At 49.8% G+C, this 25,846-nt stretch overlaps 1 protein-coding gene across 3 annotated transcripts; it reads right to left on the bottom strand.

Annotated features, from left to right (window-relative positions):
• Positions 1–1,970: 1,970 nt before the first annotated feature.
• On the bottom strand, positions 1,971–25,442 carry Psen2 (presenilin 2). 3 transcript variants are annotated; one of them, XR_007834642.1, is made up of 12 exons: positions 24,984–25,213; positions 14,806–14,965; positions 14,002–14,216; positions 12,316–12,457; positions 10,355–10,422; positions 9,559–9,779; positions 8,685–8,783; positions 5,344–5,427; positions 4,897–4,998; positions 4,356–4,474; positions 2,986–3,192; positions 1,971–2,182 (listed from the first exon to the last, which is right to left on the bottom strand). XR_007834642.1 is itself a non-coding variant. In XM_051186436.1 (11 exons), the coding sequence occupies exons 2-11, from the start codon at positions 14,944–14,946 to the stop codon at positions 3,037–3,039; spliced, it is 1,347 nt and encodes a 448-aa protein (XP_051042393.1). In that variant the 5' UTR covers positions 14,947–14,965; positions 25,323–25,442; the 3' UTR covers positions 2,500–3,036. The 3 variants fall into 3 exon arrangements, 2 of the variants coding, with proteins under 2 accessions (XP_051042393.1, XP_051042392.1); XM_051186436.1 differs by lacking the exons at positions 1,971–2,182; positions 24,984–25,213 and adding an exon at positions 25,323–25,442 and having other exon boundaries at positions 2,500–3,192; XM_051186435.1 differs by lacking the exon at positions 1,971–2,182 and having other exon boundaries at positions 2,500–3,192; positions 24,984–25,211.
• Positions 25,443–25,846: the final 404 nt, after the last annotated feature.

Genomic DNA, 25,846 nt, shown 5'->3' on the forward strand with positions numbered 1-25,846 from the left:
GAAAACTGTGGCAACAGTAGGGTTTTGAGTCTATCCAAAAGGATGGCTTCAAGGCAGGAAAGGATGCTACAGGCAGTGTGTGGGTAAGTGCCAGTCTGGAAACAGCCTTTTCTTTTGTAGGGGGAGAATGGTGATTAGAAAGCACAGGGGCAGGAGTGGGAGGGGAGTTGCAGGGCTGGATGGTGTGAACGCCGAGGTGGTGGGATTGCAGGTGCCCATGGCGGTGAATGGGAACAGAGGGCAATGAGTTGTGCTCTCCGTGTGGGGGCTCCTCTCCAGGTCACCCTCTCATAGCACAGCTATGTGTGCCCATCCCTGTGTTTCTCGCTGTGCCACTTTGCATCTTTTGGGGAGGCTGAGACATTGCAGAAACCCCAAATGCCCATCAAGAAGAGGACAGACAGTGGGACCTACACAAAATTCAAACATCAGAGCTGGAGTTCACAGACATGTCCCTGGGACATGATAGTGGAAGGTCATCGGGCTGGGAGTGTGGTATAGTGCTCTCTTAGCATGGGACTGCACATGCATCCCTATCACAGATGCACACATGTACTTGCACATACCCACCCACCCACATACACACCTACACATGCATGCACACACACACACGCACACCTATACAACACACAGCTACACACATACGCACATACACACCTACACACTCATGCACACACGCACACACACGCACACCTATACAACACACAGCTACACACAAACACATACACACCTACACACACATGCACACATGCATGCACACACACACACACACACACCCTACAGAATGAAAACATTTCTATAAAGTTAAAAAAAAAATGCCAACATCTGTTTAAAAAAAAACTACCAGCCTGGAATACAGACTATTAACAGTCCATCATGGGAAGGGGAGGGAGGTGCTAGGCCCCACCCCTCCCAGAGGAGGTCCAGGCCACTCACAGTTGCTGGGGAGGAGTCACAGTCCTGTAGCCACCAGTCCTTACTCAGATAAACAACCCCCCACCCCTGGCAGCCCTAATTAAACAGCAGGGGTCCACAAAGAGCAAAACCAGCTAGGAATGAATATCAGAGAGAGAATTGGTGGGAAGAAGGGTTCCTGTGGGAGGGGGAGGGAGAAGATAATCAAAGTATATTATGTATGAAATTGTCAAAGAATTTTTTTTTTTTTAATGAACAAATTGACCCATGGGGATAGGCAATAGGATTGATTTATCATTTTTACAATCACTTTAGAACCCTGCAGTTTTATTTCTGAAACAAATAAGGAAGCTATTAGCTGACTGGCTCTGCCAGGGCAGGTGTGGGGTTTGCAGACCTGCTCACTGTCCCTTTGGGAATGTCCCTTTGGGAATGTTCCAATCTATCCGGTCTTTTCCATTGTGTGCTGGATCCTCCTGCTGTGAGGAAATCAGGCTGAATCTACTCAGGGCTTTCCTTTCTCTCTCATGATTCACTTTCCCCTACACCTCCTCTTAGCCCTTCAGGAGCCAAGCCTGTCTCACACCCTTGGTGTTAGTGTGTTAGTGTGGTGGGACACCTCTACTTCCTTTTACCTGAGTGTGGCCGGTCCCCAGCATCCCCAGCTAGCTCTTTCATAAACATCTCTTTAAGCTGCCAAGATGAAAACATTTATCCAACCTTCTTAGACATTTCACCCCAGAGCCACTCTACGGAAGATAAACATTTCCATAACTGCCAAATGTAATGAACTTTGTGGGTTTTTTCTGCAGCCCCTGGGAGCTTTTACCACTGCTCCCTGATCTCTCAGCCTCTCCTCCATCCCAGCCACATTCCAGCTTCCAACCACCACCCACACCAGCAGGTGTGGCCTCTGCCAGTCTTCTGGGGTCTCCTCTGTCTCAGCAAGTAGCTCAGGGGGAAGAAATCTCCCATCAAACCCCAAGACACACACGCAGCTCATCCCTCTTCCAATACCCAGCAGTACACAGTGTTCCTATTGGAGAAAAGGCAGAGCTAGCACATACCTGGGTTTTCTCAGCAGCCTCAGCAGGACAGCAGCCTGCTCAGAATCTCCTGTGGCCTCATGTCCCCACCCAGAGGTACTTCTGAGACTCTGCAACATGTGCCAGGCTGATGCAGAAGGAAGGACCTGCCTTTCACCACAGGCAGGGGCTGGGAGCAACTGTCTGAACCCCGGCAGGCCGGATTCTGGGGTTGCTGGCTCCTAACAGAAGGCATCCATCAAAGGAAACACTCAGCATTTTAGCAATGCCCTTGCAGCATTTCTGACGCTCCATATAACCCACCAAGGCCAAGGCCAGGGCTCTGTGGGGTCCCAGCAGGCCTCTGTCCCAGTGCTTCCCAATACCCTGCTGTGGAACTTTCTAGTTAAGGAACTGAGTACAGAGGTGCAAGGCAGTATGCCTCTCTCGTTGATGATGGGTTAAGTCCCTCCCTCCCGGCTACATAGTGCATACCACCTCTGGAGAACCCCAGGATGCAGGGAGCAGTCAGTGTAAACAAAGGAACCAAACACCAGCATTCCAACAGGAGCATCTATTTATTGGTATTGATATTAAGCCACTTCCCAGCAGCCACTGTTGTCATAAGAACAGAACTCGCTTCTAAAGGTACTAAAGTAATAGAGACATCACAAACAAAGCACATCCATGACTGCAAACTGGCTTTTCTCCTCTGGTCAGGGTGATGGCACTTAGTGTCCCTCTCTGACCATGCCTCCTGGTCCCCACTGACGCACATGTCCTTCTGTTCAACCCTGGAGGTTAACAGACCTGCTCCACACCCGTGACCTCATCCCTGAAGATAACGTGCTGAGCATCCCACTGATGTTAGAGACACTCTGGCAGGGAAGCCACAGTCTGGTGACAAGACTGCTAGCACCAAAGAGCAGCTTCTGCTTCCTCGTCACGAAGTAAACACGACACTTTTTAAATTTCTTTTTTTGTAAGGAAAGAAAAGTTGTTTTAAAAAAATATATATATGGCACTAGAGTGGAAAGCTAAACACCTGCATCCAGAGAAGCTTCCTACAGCCCTCAGAGCCACACCCCGTCTCCCGTCAGATGTACAGCTGGTGAGAAGCCAATGTGTCCATGAAAGGCCGCACCAGGTTGTCTGTGGAGAAGTAGAAGATGAGCCCGAAGGTGATGGAGATGGGGAGGGCGGGCAGGGCCTTCTTGAACACAGCAAGCAGCAGGAGAGTCAGACACAAACCCTGCGGGACATCAAGGTGAGAGAAAGTGGTGAGTCTACCATGGTGGGCGGGGCAATCCCCGAGACTGGCCTGAACTGAGATAGACATGCAACTGTCTTTTCTAGATACTCGGTAGCCCCTCGAGGGACACAGGGCAGGGTCCTCTCTCACACATCCCCCTCAATCAGGACACCTGTGTGTTGGCTAAGGGTGGGCATAGACTTATCCAGGCCACTTGGCATCTCTATCTGGGGACAGCAGTCACACGGATGGTCAGCAGCTCTCTGGGGAACACGCATTTACAAGCAACGCAGATGAACTAAAATGAAATCCTAACCCTACTGAGGTACTCAGCAGCAGACGCCAAGGAAACCAGAGATGCCATGCTATTAACCTTTGGAAGCAAACATGGTGGTGACCCTTTCTATCTCCATCCTTGTTGTTCAGGGTAAGGACAAGGCCCTAAAGTACCTGCCCTGACCATGGGGCAATGAGTCCCAAGTCAAGACAGTAATGTAGGGGAGGAGCCTGGGGTCTGCTATCCTGTGTGGACACAAACAAGCTCTTCCGGGCACTGGACAGAGCATCAGTGTTAACCATGCTCCCTGAGCACTGCACAGAGCACCAGCGTTAACTATGCTCTCCACCCAAGGCATGACAGCCCTCTCAGGGACTCTCCCAACTTCTAAAAGGAAGCATTCTCTAAGATGACATTGTAGCATATGTCCCCCAGCTTAAGTAGCAGCCATCAGAGCTTCTCCAGGTCACACTACTGCTGGAGTTGGATGATCCAGGATTCAGTATTCTATGGGGTCTGGGTAGCACAGGGAACATGTAGCTGTGGAGTGGGCGGGGCAGCCTTTCACACTCCTCCCTGGCTGTACCCATGGGTAAAGGCCTTCAGCTATTCCGACTCCCATAAATCCACAACCCAGGAACTAAGGGACCAGGCCCTGCAGCTTTCATCCAGACCCAAGCAGTGAAGTCCATGTGATCAGTGAGAGCAAAGCCTCTTGTCCCTCCCCGGGTGCTCTCTCTCAGGAGGGAGCATGTCTTGGTGACTACATTCTGGGTTGGGCAGCTCTCCCCTCACTGCCTTTGCCCCTAAGAGGGAAGACTGCAGCTATAAATGCCCTGTGAGGACCCAGAAGATGAGACTCCCCTCCACCATGCACCCCACTCACAATGAGGATGGCGATAAAACAGGCCAGTGTGGTGTTCCAGTCTCCGTTGCCAGTGGCTGCCGCCTTGCCCACCAGGACGCTGTAGAAGATGAAGTCTCCCAGGCCAAGTTTCACACCCCCTATATGGAGAAAAGAAAGTGCCCCCTGTCCAATCCTACTGATGGGAGACCTCAACAGGAAGCAGGCAAAAACAAACAAAAACAACGGAAGTGAAGGGCCAAGCCACTAGCCAAGAGACCCAGCAAAAAGGGGCAAAGGGCAAGATGTCCCTCTGTAGCACTACTGCAGACCAGGTGCAAGATGGACTACCTAGGGAAAGATGGGGGCAGGGCCAAGGGCCCAGTGACTGGCAGCCTAGGCAGGAGCCTGGAATTTAGGACGATCACTTACTCCTGGGGCTGCAGGCTGCTGACTACAGGTAATTTTAAGTAAGTTTAGTGTCATCACCCTCCAGAACAGGGATAATATAGTGACAGCAGACTTGTGGACGCTCCCACCCCACTGCCCCGTGAAGCAGACCATCTGATCTCGGGCACCTTACTTTCCTCCTCTTCTTCCAGCTCTTCTCCTGGGTAGCCAGGAAGGGGGGCTTCAAAGGCTTCGGGGTATGAGGGCTCCCCAAAACTGTCATAGGAGTCTTCTTCTAAACACCAGGAAGAAAGGACCACCGTCATCACACACAGTGGGGGGGGGACAGGGAGAGAGGAAGGCGTGTCAGAAGGTACCAAATTCAAGAAGACTCCCCAGTCCCCTCCTACCTCAAGGCTCCCCACCACTACCACCAAAAACATCCAGCAAAACTGAGGTGAAAACTGGATACAGGATGGACAGTCCAACTGTCACTGGCTCTAAGACGGGTATCAAAGTCTGGCTGCCAGATAATATGACTGCTATTCTGAACTTTATCCCACAGAGGGGCCAGGCCAAGTGGGTGCTGATGAGGATCCCTCCCCCCCCCCCCAGACAAGGCTGTGAGCCCTATACTTACCCATCTCTGGGTCATAGGGGAGCTGCAGTGCTCCTTGAGAAGAGGGATCCAGCTTTGCCATGCCCACTGTCCACACCATGGCAGCTACGGAAAGAGTAAAGGGACACGGCTCAGGGAGCACTCACAGTTGCTGCCCCTGACCTGGAGGAAGTTGAGCCAGTCTGCACAGCCCTGCCGTCCTGCAGGATGTGCTCACGCTTGGCTGACAGAAGCTGCAGGGGCAGGAGTCCAGGGTCACTGGCTCACCGCTGCCTTTTTTCCCTCCTCTCCAATAACAATGGCAATGAATAGCTTGGTGGACTAAGTCTTTTTTTTTTTTTTTTTTAATCGTCTTTTATCATTTTTAGGTTTCAGTTTATCACAAAAAGGAAGGTGTGGAAATTATTTACATGATGAAGTAGATCAGAGCATCGGTGGAATAGACAACTTCTTGTGATGCCATTTCAACAGTGATTTCAGCCCTCATGCTTTCTAAGAATGTCACTATCTCTAAACAAGAAATAACCCTGTGGTCTAGAACTACTTTGGCAACTCCATGTTCTGGGAGATGAACTTGTCTCCAGCTTCCACACTAACTAGCTCAACTTCCCTTTAGAGGCCCATACTACTGGTGCTTGCGAAACTCTTCCTTGAGATTTTTCTGAATGCATAATGCCACCTTTGGTTGCAATTTCTGCTGCCCTCCTTCAACCAACACTCTGTCAAACAGAAGAAACCTTCAAAAAGCCCGTCATGATCCTTGCCACCATAGCTAGAAACTAAATTGTCTTTAAAAAAAAAAAATACAACACAAAAATGCAGAGATGGCTCGGTGGTTAAAAACATGCATTGCTGTTGCAGAGGTTCTGGGTTCATTTCCCAGCACCCACATGGCAGCTCTCAAGTGTCTGTAACTTCGTCCCACGGGATCCAATGCCCTCTTCTGGCCTCCATGGGTCCTGCATGCATGTGATGCACAGATACCCATGCAGGCCAAACAATCATACACATAAAATAAGGACAAAACTTAGACTGAAGAGCTGGTTCGGGGTTAAGAGGACCTGCTGCACAATCGTGGGAAGCAGAGCTCTTACTCCAGCACCTTTAACAAGCTAGTGGTCTTGTAAACGCCTGACTCCAGCTCTCAAGGAGTTGATGTCTCCCTTCTGGCCTCTCTGTCCATGGGGTATATACATGTTCATATGCTCAAACAGACACACATGCACACACAAAATGAACATTTTAAAGTGTAATGTCTGTGGCTCAGTGGCGTTCTGTATTCATATCTGCGAAACTAACCCCAAGCTCTTTCCATCTTACGAGACCGAAACTCTGTCCCCACCAAATGGCTCCCCACTTGCTCCCTAGTTTAGATCCCCATATTCACCACCCACTCAATCTTATGTCTGTAAATCTGCCTGCTCTTGAGACCACGTGTGATCATACAGTGCCTGCCCATTTGTCACTGCTTAACTTCCCTTATCCTAGTGTCCTCAGGGTTCATCCACATGCCACCTCAGTCAGAATCTTCTTGTAGTCCCTTGTATGGGAACACCGTATTTGGCCATCCATTCACTCTGAGATGGACACTTGGATACTTCTAGCTCTGAACTACCATGCTTGACAGATATGGACACAATGTACAAATACTTGTTTTAGTCCCTGCTCTTCATCCTCTTGGGTACATGGGTGCCATGGAAACTGCTGGATCACATGGTACTGTTTAAACTATGACTCCTCTCCCCAAGGAGATTTTCATACTCCATATAGCCCAAATCCCAGGCTTAACAACGCCCCACACCTGTCCCACAGCCTGCCCATCTCTGCAAAAGGCAGAGGGTCTTCCTTGTTGCTTGAACACTAAGCACTACCATTAACCTTGACTCTGTCTTACAACCCTGGCAAGTCCTGTTGCAAAATGCCCCAGAATTCACTTCACCTCACTCAGTCTCTACCGGACCCCTATACAGAGCACGCTTGCCCTTCATGGGTTGTTTCTCTGCCTTCAAACTGGCTCTGGATCACGCTATTGTCCTTGTACACTTTGCTCCCCACTTAGTAGGCAATGTGATCCTGTGAAAGTGTTGGCCCAGATCTTTCAGGGGCTTACCTGTCCTTCGGGGCTGACACTGTCAGGACCTTCCCTCAATACCATCCTCTCTTCCCATCTGCTCTAGCCACATTCGACTCTGGGTGCTCCCTGAGCATACCCAGCCCAGGCCTACCTCAGGTCTTTGTGTCTGCGGCTGTCTCCTTACCCCAAGTGCTGGCCTCCAGATTTCTACCTAGTGCTAACCCCTACCCAAGTGTGACCTATGAATGAGGGCTCCCTGGCCATCTTTTGCAAAAGGGCCTCCCCCGTGGCCCTGAAATCCTTGGCCCCTTGCCCATGCCTACTCTTCAGTGGCATTTGCTATCTCCTGGCTCACATGAATCTGCTTTCTTAGTCCACCTCCACCCAAGACAAGGAGCCTCCTTTGTACTTAAGGGAGTGCCCGGTACTCAAACTGAGTGGGACCATCCATCCCTCATCCTTAGAGCATCCCTGGATGTGCTTTCAAACCAAGGGGCATGCTGATGGCAACTCTCAATTCTAAGCTTGATTCCTCGTGCATTATGATTACCCAGATCTTCAAATGGTTTCCCAGGTACCCGAGGCATCAGAGTCCAGAATCACAGGCTCTATACTAGATAGACCCACTGTTAACAGAGGGTGGCCACTGCCACCACAGGCAGAGAACTCTGTGAGCCCCAGTTCACATAATCTTGCTTCCTGTAAGAAGTCTATGTCCCACATGGGGCCCACCAGTAAGTAGGGACTCAATGTAAAGTGGTGACAGCTGTTAAATTCATATATAAGCCCACATCCCTGTGACATGACCCCAAAACTAGAGACAATCCCTGTGTCATCCCTTCAGAGATGACCAACTTCCACTGGCAAGGCACTATCCATGAACCCCAGGGAGAAACAGGGACCCCTGCCCCCCAAAGCTGCAGGACTGAGTGGAGGTTACATGGCTCTAAAAGCAGCAGGTTCATGGGGATATGGCCCAAACCCAGTGCTGGCTGCCAGATGATGGACAGACTATGGCCATAGGACTGTCTACACATCCCTCTAGTAATCCCCTTCCAACCCTGATTTCCAAACCTTCTTCCTGGGCAAGATCCAGCCCACCAGGGTCTCTAGAAGTAAAACCCTCCTGTAGGTGGTGGCCCTCATAATGCTATCATGACTTGGTCTTCACCTTTGGTTGAGATTGAGTACACAACCTGTCAACTATCAAAATCATGGTCAACTACCATGTCTCACAAAAGGCTGCCTACTGACCTCCACGGTCTAGCAGAGGCATGGGACCACTCACATGAGTATATCAGGGCAGGAAATATGGGCTCATTTCTCTCCTGGGCAGTTTCCACCAGCATCCTTAGTGGTCCCTTGGGGCACAGCACAGCCACAAGATCTGGGAAAACAGAGACGTCCTTGTCATATTAAAGGGGACCTTTATTCCCAAGTAGTGCAAAAAGGAGCCACCTCTCTGTCCCCAGGAACCTAAGTGAGTTCTGGAGCACACCTTGCCACTGAACTAGTGACCTAAGCCCACTAATCTAGAGTTTGCACTGGCTGGAGCCAAAGCAGGTAACCACAAAGTAGGGACAGTCTTGGAAGTGCTAGTCCCCTACACCTCAAGATGCTTATCCTTAAAATGGGAGAGAAGGTCGGTGACAGGCAGCGTGCACAGTACACGGAGACTCACCCTGAGGAACCAACCAGCGGCTCACTCCTACACATCCACGCCCGATGGGCATAGCAGCAGTTGTGGGCAATGAGAGTGGGCACTTCTCAGGACACAGGGTCAAATGTTTTCAGGAGGCTCATGTTTTGGATGCTTCAACTCTAGTTGGTGACACTATTTTAGGAGGCTTTGGACTCTTCGGGAGGTGGCTAGCTAAGGGGTGCAGATCACTAGAGGTGGCTTTTGCAGCCCCTGCTTCCCATAAGCTCCCTGCTTCCTGGACCACTGCAAGGAGCCTCTGTCACTTGCTCCTAGTGAGCCACACCCTCTTGCCTTCCTTCCTTCCACAATGGGATGACACCCTCCGAAACTGTGAGCCAAAATAAGTCTTTCTTCCCTTACATTGCTTCTGTCAATCATTTTGGTCACAGCAATACAAGGGTAACTAAGACACCACTCCAGATTCACCCAGGTTCCCACCAGGCCCAAGCTGCCTACCTACCGTACACAGAGATGGCACCCAAGATGACCCAGGCAGACCACTCTGGCAGGTACTTGATGAACACCAGGGCCATGAGTGCGCTGATCATAATGAGATAACCCTGCTGCAGCACCAGCGGCCCCTTCCAGTGGATGCACACCATGCCCACTGCTCCGAAGTTCCAGACGGCCAGGAAGAGTGTGGGGTAGTCCATGGCCACGTTGTAGGTCTTGAGTACTTCCCTGCAAGCCCAAGGTGGAGCAGGGCATGCGGCACTCGGGGTGGGAAGGTTGCCACACCCTAAGTTGTTTGATGCCCTCTGCTCCTCAGCCATTATGCCCCAATCTGGATTTTATATTCAACATCCCCACCCTCCACTTCCAAGACCCCACACCTAACCACTCAGTATTTTCCGGAATGTGGTGGGGAGTGAATCAAAAGCTAGTGTGTGGCTCACATGGTCATGCGAGGAGCCCGCCTTCCCGGAAAGCCCTGTGCAAAGATGGGGTCCTTGAAATCTGTTTCTCTTTGAGTCTCTGGGTTAGGCTGATATTCGCTAGGAAATGCCCAGGTTTAGCCACACCCCTCCCTGAAGTAGAATGCATCTTTGAGAGGCGTCCACTGGCTAAGAGTTCTGAGAAGGCTTTCCCATGCTTCCTTTAGGGACATTTCAATCAAAAGCCAGAAAGAAACATGTGTTAAAGCCTGGAGGCCTGGGCTCCTGGAGCAGCTGACACTGAGGATGACACCTCTCCCGGCCAAGCTCCCTCTTACCCAACGGTGGCACTGGGAGCGGCTGTTCACAACCAGCACTCACCCAAGGTAGATGTAGGTGAACAAGAACAGTAACATCAGCGAGGACATAATCAGCCAGCCGTGGATGAACTGGACAACAGAAACAAGAGGGCCGTTAGCAGGATAGAGATACTCTAGAGAGCTGGATACTTCCATCTGCCCTTCCCTTCAGCCACCAGAGGTGGCACTGGGTGGTGGTGGCAACTGGATCTCCAAGTTAGAGGCCAGCCTAGTCTACATAGTGAGTTCCAGGATGGCCAGGGCTACACAGAGAAACCCTGTTTCAAGGAAACCCCAATGAATTAAAATTTCCTGAGGAATTTCATGCTTTCAAAAGGAAAACAACAAAGCTTGGTACTAGCCAGAGGAACTGGTCCCCAGGAGAGACTTCATATACTTCCAACAGTGCATTGGGATGAAAGGGAGGCCCAGACAATGATGGGCAGGGCCAGGCCTTGACTGAGACTGTTCAGCTTTGCAGATCTCTGACCTTCTATTTCAACCCTATCCTTATGTTAGGACTGGGAGATGGGCATGATGGAGGGGTCAAGAACAAGACTCAGCCATCAAGGGTAAGATGGTGTCACTTCCTCCCAGCCTCTCTTCACTTCTAAGGACTAACCTTGGTCAGCAGCTCAGCCCACCTGGAGGAAGGCTGCACACCACACCCAGCCTTACAGGAAGGGAAGGCATCGCCTCAGGGACCTACTCAGCCTTTGCCCCAACTATGGCTTGTCTGGGCTATGTCATCTCAACTTCCCAATGACTAAATGGATGGCCAAGCCACTTCTCTGTGACTGGCCATATGACACACACCGACCACAGCAGGATCACTCCCCTGTGCTGTTTCTAGCTCAATGTCCTGTTTTCTATGTCTAAACCGCCCTCCCCCACATCCCTACCCCCTTTGTCCCTCCTTCCCCTTTAGTATATATGGAAGCCCTGCCTCATTTGCATGGGCAGTTGTTACTGATGAGCTAAGTTACGCTTCTGTCCATGTATCATTTCCTGATAGTCCCTCCCATGGTTCAACCCCTTAAAACCCAGCTGGGTAGGTGGCTGGCCTCCTCCCTACACCATGGCCTTTCTCTTCCTGCTCCATACACACAGCTGCCAGAATACAAAGGACCATGCTATGTGTTGGCAACTGTTTTGAATGGGTAATGCCTAGCTCAATTTCCTGTTAATCTTTATGGTTTCAAAGCCTGCAGCCTAAATCCAGTACCTAAAAGTTGATGGTACAGTAAGGCCTAGTAACACAGGAGTGTAACACCAGTTTAACTGGTGAAGCTGAGGCAGGAGGATTGTCTGGTCAACTTAGTGAGACCTCCTCTACAAAATTAAAGAGGCAGGAGAGATGGGTCAGAGGGTAGGTAAAGGTGCTTGCTGCCAAGCTTGAGGACCTGAGTTTAATCCCTGGAACCCACATGGTAAAAGGAGAGAAGTGACTCCTGACCATGGCAGGCTCAGCGGTATACCTTTTGGCTAGTGTATGCAAGGTCCAACATTTAATCCCCATTTGGTGGATCTTGGGGCAGGGAGTATGACATCATCGGGGATAATGTTGTTTATAACTGGGGTCACATGGGATGTGACTCTCCCAGTACTCCATGGGGAGACTTGAGGTCTACAGGAGAATCCAGCCCAAAGGCTTCCAGGGCCAAGAGACCTTCACTGAGCACATGAGCAACCCTATCTAAAGGGAGATGGAAAGATAAAAATAAGCCTGGGGTGAAGGAACTAAATCAGAACTTCAGAGAAATAAAATTAACTTCGGAGCAGGAGAGTGTGTCACACACATCGGTGAAGAGCTCAGAAGACAGTGGGTGGGGTGGAGGCCATGCAGTTTAAAAGCCAGCATTAGGTCATCTTCCCACAGTGTCAGAGAGCATGAAAAGGCAACCTCCTCTGCAGAGAGAAGGAACCTGCTCCATCCACATCACGGCAGGGCAGAGGGGAGGGGTAGAGGGCCACAGGCCTCACCTTGTAGCATCGATACTTGTAGAGTACCACCAGGAAGATGGTCATGACCACAATGACGCTGATCATGATGAGGGTGTTCAGCACAGAGTTGAGGAGCCGCTGGCCCACTGAGGGCGTGTCCTCAGTGAAGGGTGTGTAGATGCTGAAGAGGTCACCAGAAGAGACTCAGTTAGAACCCTGGCATTGGCTGAGCCGTCACTATCTGTGTGAACTGGAACATCATGACAGAAAGGACACTGTATCCCTCCTCTACTCACTTAACCCTCCCACTTCCGGGTCCTTAGCTCTCGTCACTACCCACAAGATTGGCTGCCTGCTTTTCCATGTGAATAATTTTGATTTTCACTGTGAGTGATATGGAGTCAGCTAAGTAGCCTGCCTCTAGGTGGGTCTGTGAGGGAGGTTCTGGGCAACATTAACCCTGCCCGGGGTGGGCGGCTCCTTCGTTGGCAGCCCAAGTGGAAAGGGGTTACAGAGAAGCAGTGCTGCTTTGCCTGCCTACCTCTGTTGCTCCTTGCTAGCGCATGCATCCACCCTACTGGTGCTGCTGTTGCTACCCTTCATTGACACTAGAACCTCAGCCTTCCAATGTGGACAAACACCAGTGGCTCTCTGGGAACCTTCCAGGCATTCAACAACAATTGGAACTGCTGAGGTCTAAGCAGCTATGGGGTTCTCAGCCTCTTTAATGTGCAGACAGCCACTGTTGGACTACCTACTATTGGATACAACAATCTAAGGCATCCCTTTACACTACTTTATTGTGTAAGCCAATCTAATGCATCCTCTTTCATAATAAATACACTTTCATTGGTTCTGTTCCCCTGGAGAACTCTGACAGCACATTCTACCACCATTCTGCAGCCCCCAACTGCAGCCACAGGTACTGCCCCAGCTCTAGAATTAATTCATAGGTACCTTGCTTTTCCCAGCTCAGCCTGCCAGAGCTATGCTGGCCCTGTTCTCTCAAAGCCTTCTATCTATGCTACTATGAACCCCATACAGGATACAAGCTTCTTAGGGGTGGGAACCTTCCCACCTCCTCTTTCCTAAAGAATAAAAATGACTAAAATCCAAACTGAAGAGCAAGTCTCTAAAGGCAAAGATGCTGAGGATGTTCATCAGTGAGGAGCCAGGGAGGGGAGAGGAAAGGACTAAGTTAGGGAGCTCTCCATTCTCTATTTATTAAAGTGATAAAAGGGCCCTGATAAGTCTTCCTTGACTGCTGGAAGTACGCTAAGAAATCATCTGCTCCAACCCTGTCATCTCACATCTAAGGGAACAGAGACCCAGATAGGATGTGACTCAACTGGGGTCACATGGTGTTTGAGACACCGTGGGGCCAGGACCAGGCACTTGGTACATGGAGCTCAGTGCTATGGTACCAGAGCCTCCTGTATTCAGATTCAGCTTAGCCTTTGGTGAACACTGTGACATGGCACCTTTCATGTGGATTGCCCACCTAGTTCTCCAGGTAGCCCCATAATTAAACTCATGACAAACAAGGAAATGGAGGCCCACAGGTCAGATATGCTGCCAGACAAGTCACATGAGCCCAGAGTCTTTGTCAGTGCCTTCCAAGGCCACCAGCACAGAGCAACAGGCACAGTAGCCGAGAACCTATGACCCCCTCCCTAAATCAATCACCACCCCAACCTCCCAATGCCAACCCGGTCCCCAACTCACAGCTGCCCATTCTTCTCTGTGTAGAAGCGCACGGACTTGATGGTGGCTACCACCACAATCATACACAGTGTGACAGGCACAAACAGCATGATGACATGCTTCGCCCCATACTTGAGGGTTAGCTCTTCTTCCAGACCCGGCGGCCGCCCAGGAACCCCACTGCAGGCATACGGGTCTGGGTCCTCCTCACAGTCTTCCTCGCTGTCCTGGCTCCTCTGTGGGAAACCACATAGTGAGGGCCACAGAAGGCCCCAGGGTGAGCTGCTCCTACACGGGAAATAGAACTGAGAAGGCTAAATGCTGCTTTTTAGACATGACAAGTGTGAGCTCCAATTTGGGTTCAGGATAAAAAGTCTAGGACAGTGGTAGAGAAGGTTTAGAGCTAGCCTGAATAGCCACACAGGGTACATCAAAGACCCTTGCTCTTCCCAAGATCAGGAGCTAAGGCCGCTAACCAGCATGGCCACACTGAGCAGGCTGGGCAGGAGAAAGGAAAGGGAGACCAAAACTTTTCACACAGCAGGGGGCTGGAGACAGCTCAGCAGTTAAGAGCACCTACTAGCCTGAGTTCAGTTGCCAGCCTCCATGTCAGGAGACCCACAACTACTTCTCCAGCTCCTTCTGGCCTCCCTGGACACCTGAGCTCATGTGCATGTACCTCCACACAGACAGACATTAATACACATAACTAAAAATAAAAATAAATCTTAAGAAAAAAAGACATAGGAACCTCATGGTCCTGTTTTCTTTTTCTTTTCCCACAATGGCTCTGCTTCAAGGGCAATGATTGCTGGTAGGACCTACCCACTGGGCAGTGTTCTCTCCATCCTCCGGGCCTGGCCTGCCCTCTTGGCAGGGGTGTGATGTGGGGCTCTCGGCTGACATCAAGGATGTCCGTTCATCGAACACCTCTTCCTCACTGTCAGAGGCCATGAATGTGAGCATGCTCCCTCCTCAGAAGCACCTGGAAAATAAGCACAGGGACCTTGTTCCTCTTTCCGGACAGGAAAGGTAGTGACGGGGACTGAGAGATTGGGGGGGGGGGGGGAGGCGCTTGAATACCAGGCACGGGTCTTGTCTCTTACAAGCATTCTAGATATACATGTCAAACAATTTCAAAAACAGGAGTTCCAAAAGCCAGCAAGAGGCCACAGCAGTCTTGTTTGAGACTGGCATGAGTAGACTCCTATCACATGGAGCAAAATGTCCAATCACAAAAGTCCTGGTCACTCTGAACTGTCAACATGTTTGTTCAATCAATAAACATCTGTGGGAAATCTACTGTGTGTGGCTCTGGGGCTTTAATCTTGAATAAGAAATGATCATGCCTCGGAAAAAAATCACCCTATATGACAAATGACATACCATCAAGATGAAAAGAAGCAGAGATTTCACATTTCTTGGAGAAGTGTTGGGGTAAGTTCCGGCCTGGAGGACAGTGGACAGGTCAGACTATGGCCACACCAAAGAGGCCCGTGTCATCTCAAGGAAAGTGGGGCATTGACAAGTTACCCATCTAGCTGGTGACTATGAGGGATAAGACAGAGGCCAGGAGGAAGTATCCTGATCATGGGGTAGGGAGGGGCTTGTATGGGGGACAGCATAGAGGATAGAACCTAAGACACTGGCCAGGATCGACTAAGATGAGGGAAGAGATGTTTCCAAGGAAGACTGAATGTGATCCAAAAACCCATAGTGTCTGGAGGTTGAAAATGAGACACCATCTAAGGGTTCCTGAGTGTAGGGTACATGTAGAATAGAGTCTTAAGTTTAAAAATGGCAACAAAGTCTTAGGAGCCACCAGCAGTAGGGGATAGGGACCCCTGGAGCCTCCACCTCGGCCCCACCTCTCTCTCCCCAGACCCTGACTTCAGAAAGCCCACCAAATGGTGGCACCTTCCCCCGAGATGCTTGTGACCATGCCTACAGGGTATTTAAAGCCCCGCCCCAGACCTGCCATGTGATTTCTCTCCTGCCTTTCCAAGAGTCACCTGGGAGTTGCCTTCTGTTTATTAAAACCTGGTCTTATTAATTTGGCTGGATTTGGCTTATTGCATCAGGGGAGGGACTCACAACCAGGGACTTTTAAAAAATACTTATCAATACCCCCAATAAGGGATGGGGGAAGGGAGACTTCTCCACCCCACCCCCATCCCAGAACTTCTGCACGGTTCTCAATGTACTCTGACACAGCAGCACTCTATGGGACCCACTATAACTCCAGGTCCCCACATTTTGGGTTCAGGCACAATCTCTGGGAGGATACTGCCACTACCAGCAACATCTCCTCAGAGTTGAGCTTTGTGCTATTGAGGTAGAAGCAGGTCTGCTTTTGGCTAAAAGCTTGTCTCCAGACAAGTCACTCTTGGAATTCATGTGATCTTCAAGTGAGAAGACAGCCATCCTGGCTGTGGCCTATCTAATTCCCACAAGGACTTCCCCTCAGCCTGCTATTACAAAGATAATACAGGGCCTGCAGTTTTTAACCTCTCTTATTGGGCCTACCAGAAGGTACCTTCTGTCTTCACAGGATTTGCAAAGTGGAAAAGCCCAGAGCCCCCAGAAGCTGCCATTCTGGTTCTGCCAGACACTGGGAATGGGAATATAGCTGCAGAATCCCACGGGTTCAAGGAGGAGGTGCTGTGGACCCCGTACTATCCATGTTCAGAGGAAAGAGTGTCGTTTGTAGAGCTGGCTGATCTTGTTTGGTTCTTGAGGACTGAGAGGGACAGGGAGTAGGCCAGAAAGCTGAGACCAAAGGAGGCAGAATTTTCTGGAAAGAGGGAACCATTCAAGTACATGAACAAGACAGAAACATAACATGATCTTGCCTCAATACCCAAGGGACTGGAGGTGGAATCAGGTAGGGTAGACCATCCCAGAGAAGGGTCTGGATATCTGACCAAGGGAAAAGGAGCTTAATTCAGCCCGGGTGTTAGTATTCAGTCATCTGTACTGGGGTCCTGACAGGATACGCCCTCAGCTGCAGCCACTAAGAGCACCGCCTGTGCACACTCACTATGTTCCCTTTTAAAAGGGCCCTGCCCACCTCCCATCTCTCTCTCTTTCTCTCCCTCCTTCCCTCTTCTCTCCTCTCTCCTGCTCCTCCTGTCTCTGGAGGCTGGTCTCTCCCTTTCCCTAATTAAAAAAAAAAAAACCGTCTGCATGAACCCTTGCCACATAGTGTCTTTCTCTCATGTGCCACTTAAATTACAACACCAGATATGTCCTGGGGGATAGAAGTGTCCTTCACTTCTAGGCTCACACAACAGAGCATGTCCTACGTGGGTATGGTCTATTGCCCTGGTACTTGGAGTTCTGGAAGCTCAAGTGAGCCCAGAGCTTCAGGGGAGTGGTTCTGCTTCCTAGAGGCCTTGGGACCAACACAACAGAACTCTGTTTAAGGGGCACAGCTTCACAGGCCAACTTGCCGTGGGCAGTATGTTTTGAGATGGCAACTCTGCACACTCATGGGCTGCCTGAGGTGGGCCTGGCTCAGGAAGGAAAGGGAGCCTTTTCACCCAGTACCTTCCCACTCCCATGTCCAGCTCTATTTGACTTGGGGAATGAGGATTAAAACTGCACAGCTCTTTGTCCTGAACAAAGGACCTGGTCAGACAGAATTAAGAAAGGAGTAAACACTTCTCAGACTAGCAAAGTGTTCAAACAACGTAGAAGGAGGGCTGGAAGATCTGGGTGTCAGAGGCTGGCGTGTGTGTGTGTGTGTGTGTGTGTGTGTGTGTGTGTGTGTGTATGTGTGTGTATGTGTGTGTGTAAACTACACGTATCAAAAACAGGAAAACCTCAAAGCTCCACAGACTCAGACCTTTTGATCCAGGAAATGCTACTTCTTGGTATTTTATCTAAGAAAAATAAATTCATACAAAAATATGCACTGTAGTTATTTGCTATGATAAAAGTAAAAATGAATGAAATTTCTGACTCCTTTCTCTAGCACAGGAACACCCCTCCACCCCTACCCCCTTATCTACATTTCTATTTCCTGTGGTTACAGTTATCACTGGTCAGCTGAGGTCCAAAAACATGTGATGGAAAATTCCAGAGTAATCAATTCATACATTCTAAGTAACTTTCACTACAGTATATCGGTCTAATTGTGAGTGCTCTCTTATTAATCTTCTGCTGTGCCTGATTTATAAGTTCAACTATCATGAGTGTGTATGTTCAGAAAACAAAACATGGTTTCCACAGGACTTGGTATTCACCCTGCACCTAAGAACACATCTTTCTTGGCTTATAAGAGGGCCCACTGCAAGTTCATCTGATGGGGACTATTACAGGACCATGTAATACTTAGTAACAATTAAATACTTGGTAACAATTAAAGTGAAGTTAAATTTAACAAGATGTAAAGGTTCTCATAACCATCTAAATTTACACACACACAGACAAGACTGGCGGTAACTATTACAAAACATTAAATGTCATTATCTTTAGACTGGTGTGATTTTTTTTCTTTGTATTTTTCTGCATTTCTCCATTAAAATTTTTCAGACAGGGTCTCTCTCATGTATCCCTGGTTGGCTTCTATCTTAACTATGTAGCTAAGGATGTCCTCCTATGAATCTCAAATAATAAAGACCCAGAGACAGATATTGGGGTTCAACCTTCAAGCTGAAGATCAGAGAAGCAAAGCAGCCAGCCACTAGCTCTTACCTCCACCTCAGACCAAAATGTGTGATCCTGTCTCCATGAATCCTCAGAGTGCAACCCAGACCACACTGCTCGCCACCAGGCCTCAGACTGCAAACCTCCAAGTTCTGTCTTCTCCCACCTTATATTCTTCTCTCTGCCCAGCCATATCATACCTATCTCCACCTCCCTAGTGCTGGGACTTAAGGGATATGATCCCACGTGCTGAGATCACCTTTGTGTGAGCTCTGTTTCTCTTTTAGATGGGATCAATTTTGTGCAGCTCAGTGAGGCCCTGAACTAACATATCTCTGTCTCCCAAGTCTTGGGATTAAAGGTGTGCATCATCACTGCCTGACTCTATGGCTGTGGCTAGCTTTGCATTTTGATCTCTAGTGGCTTTATTAAATCATAAATAAAACATCACTACCCTCCTGCCTCCACCTCCGGAAGGCTTAGATCACAGGTGTGTACCACTATACCCAGTTTACACTGTGCTGGGGATAGAGTCCAGGGCTTGCACAGTAGGCAAGCCCTTTATTGAATTACATCTCCAGCTGCTCTTCTTTGTATTTATTTTTTTTTTTTTAATAATCAAGATGGCTTGCATCTTTAACCTATTGCTTTTTTTTTCTTTTTTTCTTCTGAGATAAGGTCACACTGTGTATGTAGCCCTGGTTGGCCTGGAACTAGAAGTGTAAACCAAGCCAGCCTGGATCTCAGTTCTTCTTCAGCTTCAAGAGTGCTGGGATTAAAGGCCTACGCTATTTTACCTGACAAGCTGCTGATTTGTAGAAGGGAACAGTAAGTAGCAACACATAGGGTTCCCTCTCCTGAATCACCAGCTTGGCCTGGGGAAACAGGTGACAACAGGAAGCCACTGACATTTTCTCTAAAGCCCTGAATGACAACAGATGCTTCTCTGACTGGTTCCCCTTTAGGATCCCTAAGGGCCATGAGCAAGGCCTCTCTGTTCTGAAGCCTAATGGCACTGAAATTCTCGGGGGGGGGGGGGGAAATCACCAATCAAATGCACAGATAAACAACCCCCGCTGGATCAGCAACCACATCAGAGTTCTGCAAGAGCTCCTGGGGGAGTCTGACTCAGCACACACACACACATACACACACACACACACACACACACAGAGAGAGAGAGAGAGAGAGAGAGAGAGAGAGAGAGAGAGAGAGAACCAGCTCACATCCCTGGGGCATCTGCAGGAAACCAGGGGTGCGTGCAGGGGGCAGAATGTTCTGGAAGCCCTGCCTGTCCCGTGGCCGAGGCATTAAGAACCCTCTGCCAACTTTTACTAACTCACAGACTAGAATCAAAATGCTGATCAGCTGAACTCAGGGAGCCTGACCCACAGTTAGTTCCTCTGCCTGCTGGTGCCTGCAGGGATCATGGAAACCGGGTGACCTAATTTCCTCAACCTGCTTCTCACACAAGAAAAGCAAAGGTCTTCTGTAATGTTTAAATTCAGTGCCCCCGGTAGGAAACATATTTTAAAATGACAAAGAAAATTCCAGTGCCTTGAGGAAAATCATGCTTCAAAAGTGAACTGGAAACTATGGGCTGTGGAGAGGATAGGATTCCCTGATACTTTCCCAAAGGGTGGACAGAACAATGTCCTTGGCTTTCAAAAGGTCACCTTCTGTGGTCACATGGCTACTTCCCAGAATTCCCATGGCTCCTGGAAAGCCCCAGCCTTCCTCTACACTAGGGAAGGGTTTTCCCCAATCTGGCAACACCTTGAGACATCTCACAGATTCTAGATTTACCCCTACCCCTTCACACCTGACTGTGTTTGGCTGGTCCACCTGGCACTTGGTGAATGATCCTCCTGGACTTTGGGAGATCTCAGGCAGATCTGGAGTTAGAGTGCCAGACCCCAAACCCCCAAGTGGGGCCTTGTGATCCTTGTTTTAGCCTCTGGATTTAGCCTCTCAGAGTACCTGGGTTGGAACAATTTTCCTCATTCCCGGAAGTAGCCTGGAAGAAGGGTAGTTAGGGGGAAGGGACAGGGAGAAGGCATCTACCACCCCACCCCCAAGTAAAAACTAAAATAGTTTTTCTTTAAATGAGACACAGCAGCCAGTGGTCAAATGGAGACTTGTGTGACATGAACCATATATGCTGGGCAGCTTCTGACCATGCAAAGTAGCAGGAGCTATTTCCCCCTCTGCAAACACTAGAATTGGTTGCCTTATAAGACTGGGGGGTGTAAAGCATCTAGCTTCAGTGGGTGTTTAATAAATGGGAGTTATCACTGAGAGGGGAAAACTGAAGCCAACTGGTGCCCTTCTTAGGAAGCTAGGGAGCTGCTAAGCCAGGCCCCAGGGAGATCCTGTTTCCATCCAGCCTCAGCGGGACAATGGGAATATTTTGTCAAAGGAAAGGGCTTGTCCATAGGGTGATGTTAAAGCTGGGCTTGGCACCTTAAGCGCCATCAATTGGTGCCTGGTTTCATAGTTCAGGAAGAAACCAAAGCTCAGGGTAGCTGGGAGCGGGGGGGGGGGGGGGTGAAGAGGACCAAAGGAGTGAGATGAAGACCAACAGTTTACAGGTCTCCAAAGTGCTCTCAGAATGCCACTCCCTGTCCAACCAGCCCCATCAGGTTCCCGCACAGAGGCCAGGCGGCCATCCCACACCCATACCCTCAAGCTCATCAGACACTCGTGGGTTAAGATGGCACAGGCCTGCCATGGACAAGGATATACCTAGAAGTGCCCCCTCCCTCTCCCAGTTTACAGTCCTCAATGAAGGCTCTCACGCATGGCCCCATCTCCCATGAGGGGAGGAAATAGGGAACTACTTTCCTGGGTCAGCTCAAAAGACAAGCAGGACTGGGAAAAGAAATAGAGACATTTCCATCGACTTGCCACGCCCATCAAATCTGGTAGCTTTCTGTTCCTAAAACAAACACCTGAGATACAATTTACATTTTAAAAAATGGTTTACTTTGCTTCAGTTTTACAACAAAACCCAGGGTCCCTAAGGCCTGTGGCTCTGAGCTTGTGGCACAGCAAAACTACTCAAGCCAGGCCCAGAAAGTGACACTCTCACACCTCCAATGGCCAGAAGACCTCCCACCAGACCCCAACTGTGAAATACCTGCAGGTACCCAGAGCAGCTATTGCAGAGGGCAAAGGGGTGTCTTTTTAAAGACATGTTTTTAGAATAAGTATGTAATACTTTTATTTTTAAAAACATGAGGAAGTTTCTCGCTAAGGTGTAACAGGAAAGCAGGAAGCCTTTAGATTCCTTCATCTGCAAAGATGAATGAAACAAGGTGGGCATTGGTGGCACACACCTTTAATACCAGCACTCGGGAAGCAGAGGCAGGGGAATCTCTGTGAGCTCCAGGACAGCCTGGTCTACAAAAGCAAATTGCAGGACAGCCAGGGATGTTCCACAAAGAAACCCTGTCTCAAAAAAACCATACAAAAAAGGAAAAGATGAACAAACAAGCAACCTGTTCTCTCAACCGATAGACAGGCTCCAGAGAGTGGTCTCCTGGCGAATGCCTCTTTCCCGAGGATTGACTTAGAATCATTCTTTCCCCCAGGTATTCCGGTGGCAGTGATGCCATCCCTAAGCCTGGGGAGGAGACTGCATGTCTGAGCACCACTCGCCAGGGGCCACGGTCCCAGGACAGGTGGCAACAGCAGCAGAAACATTTGCTATCTGTGGGGTCCCAGCTGATCAGTGGCCTAACCTCAAAGCAACAGCTGAAAACAGCCACAGAGGGTTTCACTAAGAAGATCCATGTGGCCGACCTACACACACACACACACACACACACACACACACACACACACACACACACACACACGGGGGGGGGGATGGAAGGAGAGAGAAAGGAAGCTGTGGTGGTTTCTTCTCTCCCCCTCTCTCCCTTTTGTTTCAGCTTTGATTTTCTAATGGGAGAACTCACTATTATAACATTAAACTCTGAATCCTCCTGCCTCTACCTTCAAGTGCTGAGATCACAGGAATTTTGGTTTACTCAAACTCAGAGTGTGCAATCATGTCTGGCTTGAGTTTGGTTTCTTTGGGGGGGGGGCAAAACAAAAACAACAAACAAACAAAAACCAAGCTGCAGGGATGGCACTTGTCTAGAATCAAAAGCACTGGGAGAAAAAAGCTGAGGCAGGGGGATTGGCATTAATTTAAGACCAGCCTAAGCTACATAAAGAGTACCAAACCAACCAGGGCTACAGGCAAAATCCTGTCTCAAAATGCAAATTTATCTTCTCCCAGGTTCTCAGGGGGTGCTGATGAAGACCTCACAGACTTTAGGGGTAGTGGTGTAGATACAGATAAGAGGTCCCCTGGCAAGACTGTATACAGCTCCAAAGGTAAAGATAATACATGTAACAATCTCTAACTCCTGGGCTGACAGGCCACACAGCTGGGCAGCCCAACCACAATGCCCCAGAACTCAGGTTCTCTGATTTTAAGAGAGTCAAAATAACCATGTCAGTATCCCTGTAGTTTTGTATGGTGATTTACATTGTTGCCCTGTGTTTTGTTTTGTTTGTTTTCTAAATCAATGTCTCATTATGTAGCTCAAGTTGGCCTGAAACTCACAACACAGCTCAGGCTTGCCTTGAACTCACTGGCAATCTTCCTGCCTCAGTGATTATGCACTGGAATTACAGACATGAGCTAAGTTATTTACCTAAGTTCTTTAAAATTCCTAATTATATTTTATGTGTATAGGTATTTTGTCTGCATGTGTGTCTGTACAGCACATGTATGTCTGCACAGCACATGTGTGCCTAGTGTTCACAGAGACCAAAACTGGCTTGGATTTCCAGTTAGAGAGGGTTGTAAGCCCTCCATGTTGAATCTGGGTCCTCTGGGAAGGCAGCCAGTGCTCTCAACTGCTGAGCCATATTTTTGGTCCATTACTAAGTTTTTATAATAACTGTGATAACCACTGGACAAAATGGCTTTTTATCATAAATGCCCAACTCTTAACACATGGGCATGTCACATGGTTATCACATCAACAAGCCAGAGAGGCCAAGTCTGGAGAACTCACATGGTAAAGTGTGTGTTATCGGCCTTGAGCAATCACAGAAGGGCCACTAGATAGAATACAGCCAGACCAACCCTCTGTTCCAGGCCATCACACAGAGCAAGTGGCAGCCTCTGGCAGCCTCCCTCATCCTGGCCTGTCTCACTTCAGGGAGGAGAAACATTCATTCCCACATACAAACATGTACAGCCTATATTTGGGGCCTGGGCATGTCAACATAGTAGGACATAATTTTCTGAACCTGGCATGGATCCATCCATCCTGCACCTTTCCCACCCCCGACTCTCTATTCCTGCCAGCCTGATCCTAACCACCGACCTGGGAGCCATGGGATGAACCTGGATGGATGGCCACCTCTGGACTCAAGTCAAGAAGCTGGCCCCTTCATCAGCTGAAAAACAGGACCTGATACTGTTCCCGGCTCCCACAAAGCCACCCTACTCCCAAAGGGGAACCTGAGCCTCAAGCACCTGGAACAGCTTATGCAGAACCTTTAATTACTGCCAGAAGCCTTGGCTGAAGGCCCGGGAGGCACCAGAGTCCACAGAGGGACTATATAGACATCAGGTGCATTCATTCTGAACGCTGGAGTCTCTCTGTCCCCAACAGACTATTCTGTGGACGGCTGTCCACTTTGAGTTAAATTGGTCTGCATCTGTTCTGACTTAGATACTCCATCTGTAAATGGATATAATTATTTCACCAGCAGCTCATCCCTTCAAAGGCAAATACCTAAGCAGAGATGCTAGGGCAACTCCTTTAACTAGCAAAGGGCTTGGGTCTGCACAGTACAGGCCCAGGCACCGGGCTGTAAGCCCAGCTCTACTGTATCTTACCCAGGAGACCTTGGGCAAATGCACATTTTAGTTCTGAGAGTTGTTCTCCCCCCACCCTTCTTTTTCTTCCCTGGCCTCACGCATGCTTGGCAAGCACTCTACCATAGAGCTGCATCCTTAGCCCTAGGCGCAGTTTCTTCATCAGTAAAATTCAGTGACAACTAGATCTTGCTTTCGAGCTCCTTTGGCTTCAAAGGCTTGATTCTGGGCGTCTACCCACTGCTGTAACAGACTTAAAAACACCCAAACACGGCTGGTAACAGAACTCCAGCCTTAGAGCCAGCCTGTAGCCCTGTCCTGCGCCCCGCTCCTCACACAAGAAGTCCCCACTCCCTTGTCATCTGTAGCAGATCCCAGGTGGACCAGCTCGTGTCCTAGGTAGCGTAGCCAAGACAGCTGTGAGACCCACGTGCACTGGCCCTTTAACACCTCGCTCGGCGCCTACCCTGCCTGCGGCTCCAGAGGCAGGAAGGGACGCTGAGGACACCCGGACGCAGCCAGAGGCCCAGGGCCGCTTCCTACGCTCCTTCCAAGCCCCAGTTCTGGGCCGGCCGCACTGCCGCCTCCCCGGCGCCTTCTCCTCGCCCCAGCCAAAAAGGCCACGATCGCCGCCGGGGCCGCAGCCTGGAGCCCAGACCCGGGTACCCCGAGGGGCCCGCGGCCACAGCAGTCGGGAGCGTGCGCAAGAAGGGCCTTGTTGCATCCGGGCTCTCCATGCGGCTGGCTACCCGCGATCAGTGACAGGTACTGGGTCACTCTCACCCAGCCCCCGCCCTCGGCTCACCTGCTCCGCCGCGGCGCAGGGTAGAGTTTACGCCGCGGGCGGAGCGCCTCTCCAGGGCTAGCGCCGGCCCCGCCCACTGCCCCGGTCCGCCCACGCCCCGGGCACGCCTTCGTAGGGCCCGCCCACTGCTCTGGCTCCGCCCCTGTCCCTGGGCGGTGCCAAGCTCTTCCCCAACCCGCACCCCCACCCCCGGGTTTAAAGAGGCACACAAAGAGTGCAGAAGGTACTGGCCCGCGCAGTGATTTCGCCCTGGAGACCGCTACATTGAAATTTGAGGTTGGGTAATGCCTTTTCTTTTCTTAGGTGCCTAGCAGTGCCACGGGGACAGGGGTTGGAAATCTGCTTTGTAATTTCAGGGTGCTCGGCCGCCCCTCCCCCGGGTTACATGTACTTTAAAATGGAGTCTAAATAAAGTCTAAAGTAATCTAACATCGTGAGCATTCTCCTGATTGATTTTCTAGAGTGCGTCAGAGATGTGAGGAGTTCTGGGTAAATGGGAAGGGGGATAAAACTGCACTACGACC

This window comes from Phodopus roborovskii, unplaced genomic scaffold (assembly GCF_943737965.1).
Source record: "Phodopus roborovskii unplaced genomic scaffold, PHOROB, whole genome shotgun sequence".
NCBI classification, from domain to species: Eukaryota; Metazoa; Chordata; class Mammalia; order Rodentia; family Cricetidae; genus Phodopus; species Phodopus roborovskii.